General features: G+C 52.2%; 1 protein-coding gene across 1 annotated transcript; it reads left to right on the top strand.

The window, feature by feature from the left end:
* The first annotated feature begins 4333 nt into the window (after positions 1-4333).
* On the top strand, positions 4334-8457 carry KRT14 (keratin 14). The gene is made up of 8 exons (XM_006832632.1): positions 4334-4864; positions 6048-6130; positions 6692-6848; positions 6999-7160; positions 7244-7369; positions 7463-7683; positions 7777-7820; positions 8357-8457. The coding sequence occupies exons 1-8, from the start codon at positions 4334-4336 to the stop codon at positions 8455-8457; spliced, it is 1425 nt and encodes a 474-aa protein (XP_006832695.1).
* The last annotated feature ends 1042 nt before the right edge of the window (positions 8458-9499 follow it).

The following is a 9499-nucleotide window of genomic DNA, read 5'->3' as shown; positions in this document are numbered from 1 at the left end:
TCCGACCCATAGCGACCTTGTATAGGGTTTCCAAGGAGCAGCTGGTAAGCTTGAACCGCCGACCTTGTGATTCAAACCAACCTTGCAGCCCAGAGCATTAACCCACAGTGCCACACCCTTATAAAGTTACTCCCAGAAGTCTTGCAGGTTGGCACGCCCACATTTTGTCATAACAATGTCTTCACTAAGTTCCTCAAATCACCTCTGCACCTGATAGGCCTCTGCTGTGTGGTTACTGAGGGCTGAATTGTTGTTGCCATGGAGTCAGCTGGGATTCTTAGCGACCCTACGCACAACAGAAAGAAACGCTGCCCGTCCCTGTGCCAACCTCACAGTCATTGGTAGGTTTGAGCTCATTGTCAAACCATCTCCCTCTTTCTTATTCATCCTCTACTTTACCCAGCACGATGTCCTTCTCCAACAACTGGTCCCCCTCTGATGACATCTAATCTCCGCTGCTCCTAAGGAGTACTTTTGCTGTAACTTTTCCCAAGACTGATTTGTTTGTTCTTGGCAGTTCATAGTACATATTCAATTCTTTTCCAACACCACCATTGGAATGCGTTAGCACTTCTTTGCTCTTCATTTTTTCACTGTCCAGCTTTCGCGTACGTATGAGGTGACTGAAAATACCATGGCTTGGGTCAGGCGCGCCTTAGTCATCAAAGTGACATCTTTGAATTCATGTCCAGCTGGAACCTCAGAATGTGACCTTATTTGGAAATAGGCTCTTTGCAGATATAATGAAGATAAGGGTTGAGATGAGGCCACACTAGATTAAGAGTCCTGGTGTGGTCTGTGGGACAATGAACTGGATGGACTACAAGGTTCAAACTCACCAGTCTCTCCTTGGAAACCCTGTATAAGGTCGCTATGGGTTGGCGCCGACTCCACGGCACTTAACAATAACAACAACAATACTAGACTAGGCTGGGCCTTAGATCCAATGGGAGTGTCATTATGACTGAAAAGGACGCACAGAGACGCTCAGGGAAGATGGCCACGAGAAGGAGGCAGAGAGATTAGAGTTACGATGGCACAAGCCAAGGAACCCTCGAGACCACCAGATGATGGAAGAGCCAAGGAAGAACCCTCTCTTCCCTTAGAGATTTTGGAGAAAGGTTGGCTTTGTGGACACCTTGATTTCAGATGTTTCGGTTGTTTTAAGTCACCAAGTCTGTGATACTTTGTTATGGCAATCCAACGTTTAGTCTACATTTTTCTCATATTTGTTTGGATCTTATGTAACTTTGATGTGTGTGATCTCTCCTTCCAAGCAAATGCAGCCTCTGCCATTAGACTCTGCTACCCCCGTACCCTCCCGTCAGCCTGGACTCTCCCAAGATCTCCTCTTTCCTTAGGATCTCATCTCCTAGTGCTCAGCCAAGTCCTCAGCACACAATGCAGGCTCTGTGGGGGCTGCCTGGCTCTGCTTCACCTGTTTGGATTGGCATCTGTCCCTCACTTTCCCCCTACGGGCTAGTACAGGGAGACTCAATGAGCGCAGGAGGCACCACCCGGGGCTCCTCCTTTACCCACCTCCTTTTTGGGTAGGCATGAAGGGGAGCCAGGTAATGATGCCCACACAAAGTCTACCAGGAGTCCAGAAGTCAGGCGGGGTACTCCAGCTCCTGTAGACAGAGCTGACTATCTGACATGTTTCTGTTCCAGCCCGTCTCTGCCCGTTAGCCCCTGACACTCCAAAAGCTGTATTTCCCCATAATGTCATGGGCACCAGGCCCTCTAAGCACTAGGGAGGGGATGGGAGTGTGGTGTCCCTCGTATCCCCTCACCCTGCCTGCATGGGCTGGCTGTGTGCAGGTCCTTCATCACTGGGTTCTGTGTGTACAGAAGGGAAGGAAGCTGGGCCCACAATCTGTGCCAGGGTTGGGGAGAAGGTTGAACTTGTGTTCCATGCTGGTCTCCTAGAGTCCCTGGGAGTGGGAAGGCCAGCAAAGGCCTCTTCTTAGGTTGTGTGCATGGGTTGATCTATCTTTGGTTTCCCATCAGTCTTTGTCTTGTAGATTCCCCTTGGAGGAGCTGGAGGATGGAACTTCTTTTGGGTTCCATTGAACCAAACGAAGTGGGAAGAAGAGCTTACCTTGTGTCCTGTGCTCTAGTGTGTGTGTGTGTGTGTGTGTGTGTGTGTGTATGTGTGTGTCTTTTATTGGTCCTCTGCAATGGAAGGAGATAGGGTGATGGGGGACATGGAGGGAGCCCACATTGGGCTCTGTACCCCATTCTGCTCCCTGTACCCCCCTGGATGCTACATTTTTCTCTACTGAACACCCCACCCATAGCCAATAGAAACATACCTTCCAACAAAAGATCTGTCCTTCAGCCAAAATCTCTGCTACCTTTACTGGGGAAATTGCAGGGCTGGGCCTAGGGTGGGGGTGGGGGTGGGGGACCATTCTCTGGAAGGAGATTAAGCGAGTCTGTCAGTGGCGGGTGGAGTGGGGTGGGGCCCTGGTTTACTCACATCCTTGAAAGCCCTCAGCATAGCAGATTTGAAAACCCACAGACCAACCATCTGTCTCAGCATTGTCTTCTGAGCTCCTAAGCCTGGTGGAGGGGTGGGGGCTTCTGTAGGGGGAGGGCCTACCTGACTTCTGTGTTGGTGGTGGTAGAGGTGGCGTGGGGTAGGGCAGGGGGAGGCCTTGTTTCCTTTCTGGGAGCAGTTGAGCCTAGGAAGAGCGTTGGAGCCTCCAGCGGGGGCTGTTGGGGCCTGTCTGGGGAGATAGGATGTGTCAGGCAATCTCAGACACGACCACATTCCTCCTGACATGCCTGGCAGGGTCTGTGGAGCTGGGGGATTGGCAGGTGGCTTGGGTGGGGGCTTGAAGTGGATTCCTCTGGAGGTTGTCTGGGAGAGAGCTTACTGCAGGCTAGAGCAAACATCTTGGTTTTGAGGATTGACACAGGAGTGGCAACAGTGACCTCAAACAGACCAATGATCCCGAGGACTGTGCAGGACTAGGCAGGCCTCGTCTGTTGTTAGAAGGTCTCCATGAATTAGACATCAACTACAACCACAGTTACTAAGGAACACTTGTGGAAGGGCTGAGGCTCTGATAGACAAGCCCTCATGGCAGGAACAATGGAGGCCTGGAAATGTCCCTTGATCCTTGGGACTTCAAGAAGCAAGGACATTGTGTCCACTCTGGCCACATGTGGGCACCCTCAACACTGTCTGCTCCATTCCCAGGTGCCCTATTGTCCTTGCCCCACAGTTCCTGGGGCCAATCCCACTAGGACTCAAGCAAGGGGACTTGAGGCAATCCTCCACCAATGCTGGGGATCCGAGAAGACACTGGGAGCTGGAAATAGCCACGAAGGGGCTAAGGCAGTGCTAACTTACCTTTGAGCCATACTTGGTTTACAAACCCTTCCAAAGACGTTGCCACCTTAAGTTCTTGGGGTTGATTCTGTAGCGCAGATGGCGCTCAGTCCCTCTTTACAGATGAGCAAAGTGGGGCTCTTAGTGGGTGACATTTCGGGCCGTGGGTTGTGCAGGTGTGCATGCCAGAACCAGGACCATTGGGCTCAAGACTAAATGTTCTTTTCTTCTGTTTCTGGCTGTGCCTGGGAGGTCACATGACCGTGGACAAATAAAGCTGCTAGTGCTGGAGTCTCTGGGAACAGTGTGGCCAGTTCCCTGGGGTGGAGATGAAGCCACCTGGCTTTCCCTTTCTTGGGGATGTTGGGTGGGTTTTTTGAGCCAATAGGCTGCCTGGGGATGTCTCAGAGATGTATCAGGCTCAACAGATCAGACCTGGGAGACTCTTAAGACTATCTTGTCTTATAGATGGTACCACAGAGGAGGGGACATACTGCTGCTCCTCCAGCTAGGTGTCAGTCGCTTGGGGCCTTGGGCTTCCTCTAGCATCTAAGGGGCTGTTAAAGGCCCATTCAATTAACAAGGTAGCAGCAGGTCACCAGGCTTCCCATGCTGAGAGACTTTGCTTTCTGTCACCCTGGATAAGCCCAGATGAGGCCTCTGAGCCCAGTTTTGGGGGACAATGGGAAAGTGTAGCCTGCAGGCCCACGCCTCCCTGTGTGAATCATGCCTGGCGGACAAGAAAGCCAAAAGTGCCCCAAACAAGTGAGTTTACAGTAAAATATGACAGACATGATGAGACAGAGGAGAGGAGGGATCTGGCTGGGAGTGGGCGCTGCCCATAGGTGATGAAAGCCAAGGGGAATGGAAAACGACAGGCCCGCCCCCTAGTCAGGAGTATAAAGCACTCACATCCTTTTACAACGTACCTGAGCACCTTTCTCGTCTCTCTGCCAACTTGCCTGCTCACTGATTCACCTCCTTCTCGGCACCATGACCACCTGCAGCCGCCAGTTCACCTCCTCCAGCTCCATGAAGGGCTCTTGCGGCATCGGCGGTGGCTCCAGCCGCCTCTCCTCTGTCCTCAGTGCTGGCTCCTGCCGAGCTCCCAGTGCCTATGGGGGCATGTCGGTCTCCTCCTCCCGCTTCTCCTCTGGGGGAGCCTGCGGGATGGGGGGCGGCTATGGTGGTGGCTTCAGCAGCAGCAGCAGCTATGGTGGGGCCCTGGGTAGTGGCTTTGGTGGAGGATATGGTGGTGGCCTTGGTGCCGGCTTTGGAGGTGGCTTTGGTGGTGGCATAGGTAGTGGCTTTGGTGGTGGTGATGGGCTTCTGGTGGGCAGTGAGAAAGTGACCATGCAGAACCTCAATGACCGCCTGGCATCCTACCTGGACAAGGTGCGTGCCCTGGAGGAGGCCAACACCGACCTGGAGGTGAAGATCCGTGACTGGTACCAGAGACAGAGGCCCACTGAAGCCAAAGACTACAGCCCCTACTTCAAGACCATCGATGAACTGAGGAATAAGGTTTGTGGACTGGGCAGCAGGAGGCATCATCCCAGCCACCTCACTTTAGCAACAATAGATGACTTAGGCCACTGGTACTTTAAGATTCTGAGGAGGATGGATTCTGGTCCCAGATCTCTCCTTCTGAGGCCCTGGGGCTTCCCTCACAGGACAGTTGGTTGGAAGATGTGCTCTTCTCCTCAGCCTTGTCCCTAGCCTTCTGGGCTCCATGTCCTCAGCGTCTCACATTAGTGAGACTTCAGCCTTTAGATTTTACAGAGGCGGAAGTTGCTGATTTGAGGGGTGCTGTGACCTGCCCAAGGTCACACAGCAAAGTAGGGCAGAGTCGAGCCTAGAACCTTGAGCCCACACCTTCCAGTACAGGACGGAGTGCTACCTGTTCTGTAGCACAGGGGCGGAGCGAGGCTCTAACGGGACCAGGCTAGACACCCAAACCGCTCATTAGCTCATTAGTCTGGGCTGTGGGGACGCCGCCCATGAGCCTTGGCACCTTCCCTGCAGCCAGGTAGCCGCGGAAAATCAACAGAGACCGTTGGTAAATGTTCACCTTATGTTCCCTGCACAGGAGGGAACCTGGGTGGGCTTGTGGCATCTGACTCCAGCTCCTTCTCCCTGCCTCCAATATGATCCAGAGCTCTCTTTCTGGATCCCCCACTTCCTTTGCTTGATTCTGCTGCCTCCCATGAATTACGGAAATGAGATGAAGAGGGAAGGAACGCCAGCCAAGCTCAGGGGTCAATCTATCCTTCCCCCACTTCTTCCTTTCTAATCCTCCATCCAAGTTGAGTCTCATCTCCTACAAAGCCCCACCAGAGGCCCAGTGCCCTGAGGGATTACAAAAGGATATGTGTTCTGCAAAGGATGGGCTTCTGTAGAGAGAAGAAGATTCAGAAGAGGAAAGGGACCCAGTGAGTCTTTAGATCACGCCTCTCTCCATCAAGTGGGGGACTTGAGGTCTGGAGAGCTGGCTCAGGTGTCACAGCGAGTCAGTGGCAGAACTTTTTCTACCCTTCTTCCCAGCACACATTAGTCAAGTCCTGGGTCAAAGCTAGATCCCTTGGGCTTATCCTTAAGGCAGCCGAGGTGAAGGCTTGGGCGTCTGTGGGGAGGCCGGGACTCAGGCAGGAGGTCTTTAATTAGAGAGGTTTGTTTGGTGAATGATCTGTGCGCTTCCATTCTGCAGATCCTCACAGCCACTGTGGACAATGCCAACGTCCTTCTGCAGATTGACAATGCCCGTCTTGCTGCTGATGACTTCCGTACCAAGTGAGTCTGCAGTGGTGACCAGAACTTCCAGTCTTCCAACGGTGGGCCTTTTTGAGCAGTGTTTCCAAACAGCTGACAAATGCCAGGAGAGTTGCACGAACTCCCCTAGGGAGCTTGTAAAAATACCAGCTTCTTGGGCTTCATCCTGGGAGTTTTGATTTGATTTGTTTTATAAGGCTATCTGGATAATTCTGATCCACAGCCAGGTTCAGGAACCACTGCTTTAGAGGGGGTGCTCCCCACTTTCGCATCTGTCCCTGAAGTGCAGGAGGTAGTCATGTTTGGAGACACTGTGCCCTCTTGTTTGTCTGAAGCTGTAAACATCACCACCGTCATCCACATTCGACAGCATGATCACTTACCTTATTGTCAGCATCCCCAGGAATGTTCTGCTTGGTCAGTCAATGGGCACTGTGTCCAACCATGCCATGTGTGTGACCTTCTGCACAAACCACCACCACTGAGTGCCAGCTATGGGAAGACACTGCAGGGGGCAGAGAACAAAGCCTTCAGCGTGACCAGAATCGGGTGTCTCATTTCTCTTCTCCCGGGTCATTTCAGGTACGAGACAGAGCTGAACCTGCGCATGAGCGTGGAGGCCGACATCAATGGCCTGCGCAGGGTGCTTGATGAGCTGACCCTGTCCAGAGCTGACCTAGAGATGCAGATTGAGACCCTGAAGGAAGAGCTGGCCTACCTGAGGAAGAACCATGAGGAGGTGAGAGCAAATTGGGAAAGGTGGCTTCAGAGATAAGCTGGGAGGGGAAAGGTGGATGTGAGAATATGGGACCAGGAGCACCTTTGACTAGGAAGCGCCAATCTTTTGTCATTGGGAACCTCTTGAATGGACTCTTCTCTGATTGTGCAGGAAATGATGTCCCTGAGAGGCCAGGTGGGCGGGGACGTCAACGTGGAGATGGATGCGGCGCCTGGTGTGGACCTCAGTCGCATCCTGAATGAAATGCGCGATCAGTATGAGAAGATTGCAGAGAAGAATCGCAAGGATGCGGAAGAATGGTTCTTCAGCAAGGTGGGCGTCGTTTCAGGGGGGAGGGACCCAAGAGGCCTGTTTTCTGGGGGCTCGCATTGTAAATGGTGCTCTTTTTTCTCCAGACAGAGGAGCTGAACCGCGAGGTGGCCACAAACAGTGAGCTGGTGCAGAGTGGCAAGAGTGAGATCTCCGAGCTCCGTCGCACAATGCAGAACCTAGAGATTGAGCTGCAATCCCAGCTCAGCATGGTAGGGACCTGCCAGATGTGAGGTTGTCCCAGGACCTGGAGGGAGGCACTGATTACCCTCACTAACTCCTGGTCTTCTTTCCTTCCCTTGTAGAAAGCATCCCTGGAGAACAGCCTGGAGGAGACCAAAGGCCGCTACTGCATGCAGCTGGCCCAGATCCAGGAGATGATTGGCGGTGTGGAGGAGCAGCTGGCTCAGCTGCGCTGTGAGATGGAGCAGCAGAGCCAGGAGTACAAGATCCTGCTGGACGTGAAGACCCGCCTGGAACAGGAGATCGCCACCTACCGCCGCCTGCTGGAGGGCGAGGACGCCCAGTGAGTGGGGGTCCCCTTAGCCCATTGTCCCTATTGCTTTCTTTTTTGTGTTCCCCATATATCTAACCACCCTGTCTCTTTTTGTCTTCACAGCCTCTCCTCTTCATTCTCCTCTGGCTCTCAGTCTCACAGAGATGGTAAGACCTTCCTCTTTATCATGTCTGGGCTTGGGGACCACCCTTAACCCTTAGCAGGCCAAGAAGTTGATCTGGGACGCCTTAGTTGATCTTAGACTTTCTTCATACAGTACCATTTATAAATGGCCCGGGGTAGAAGAAGTCATTCTTCTACAGTATCTCTGGTTAGCAATTGGTAGACTTTTCCCTTTTCTTCTTCCTCCAACATCTGCACCAGACCCCTTGACTAGGGTGACTAGCACCACAGACAGGATTCTGCACGGTTCTCTCTGCCAAGACCGGTCCATTCGGACAGGACCAGTAGGGGCTGACTTCTTAGGGAGCTCCAGTTTGACCAGACTCTGCCCCTGACCTTAGGGAGCCTTAGTTTGAAAGAAATTTGTTGATGGTATCAGTGCTTGGGCAACGGAGTTGAGTGAAGTGACAATCAGGGTAGAGGGCAGGGAGACAGATTCCTCATCTCTTTGGTTTCCCCACTCCTGATTTCCCCATTGCCTGTCCAGCTTTGGTAACTCCTTCTCTGCCCTTTTCTCCAGGAACCTCCTCCACCAGCCGTCAGATCCGCACCAAGGTCGTGGATGTGCACGATGGCAAGGTGGTGTCCACCCACGAGCAGGTCCTTCGCTCCAAGAACTAAAGCTGGACAACATTGCTCAGGCCTAGGAGGCAGAGATCTCTCTGGGGGACCCCTTCTTCCACCCTACAAGCGCTTCACTTAAGACCCTGCTTCATTCACCCTTGCCCCCTGCTGGCAATCAATAAAATTTCATTTTTTGAGTTGCACAATTCCCGCCTCTGCCTAGTCATTGGTAGGAGGTGGAGGTGGGAGAAAGTGGGGGAAAAGTGGGGGAAGCATCTCTTTGAAGTTTACTCACAGCTACTGGCTGTGGCCTCTGGCACTGGGAGAAAGGGTCTGGGGGTGGGTTGGGCTCAGGTCCCAGGATACCTTTCACCATCTCAATAAGTACAGATAGATGTGTGTCTCCTAGAGCCTGGAGAAACATTCATGCATTTCTTCACTCCCGAGCTCAGTGCCAGGCATTGTGCTTTGTTAGGGTTCTTAACATTTTTGTGATCAGACTCCTTTGAGAGTGTACCGAAAGCTATAGATCTTCTCTTGCTTCCCCAAAGTGCACACATACAACTGCAAACAATTTCATGGTGTTCACGGAGCTCCTAAAGCTCATCAGTTGAGACCCATGAACCTAAAGTAAGAACTCATGCTCAGCTGACCTCCAATCCATTCAATCCTATCTCCAGAACTGGGTTTGAATCCTGTCTGCATTTAGTCATTGACATAGTCTAGTTGCTTGTCATCTCCAAGCCTCAGTTTCAACTTCTCTAAGGTGTGCATAGTGACAACACCTGCCTTGTGGACTTGTTGAGAGGATTGGCATATAAATCCTCTGGCACCGAGCCTGGGATGATGACGGATCACCATACCGCTTCCACAGTGATCCTGTGTGTGTTAGCTCTAGTGTATAGACAATGAGGGCATTTTGGGAGTAGACTGAATGATTTCAAACCCTGGTCCTACTCTGTTTGGCGAGTTTGAGTCTGAGGGCCCTTACCTGTACAGTAAGGATAGTGACTCGTACTTCTTTGTGTTGCTGGGAGAATTCATTGACTCAATGTTCATGAGTCCTGGTGTGGCACTGTGAGATAAGCACTCAACCTCA

Source organism: Chrysochloris asiatica, unplaced genomic scaffold (assembly GCF_000296735.1).
Source record: "Chrysochloris asiatica unplaced genomic scaffold, ChrAsi1.0 scaffold00007, whole genome shotgun sequence".
NCBI classification, from domain to species: domain Eukaryota; kingdom Metazoa; phylum Chordata; class Mammalia; order Afrosoricida; family Chrysochloridae; genus Chrysochloris; species Chrysochloris asiatica.
This window is presented reverse-complemented; position numbering and strand designations above follow the sequence as displayed.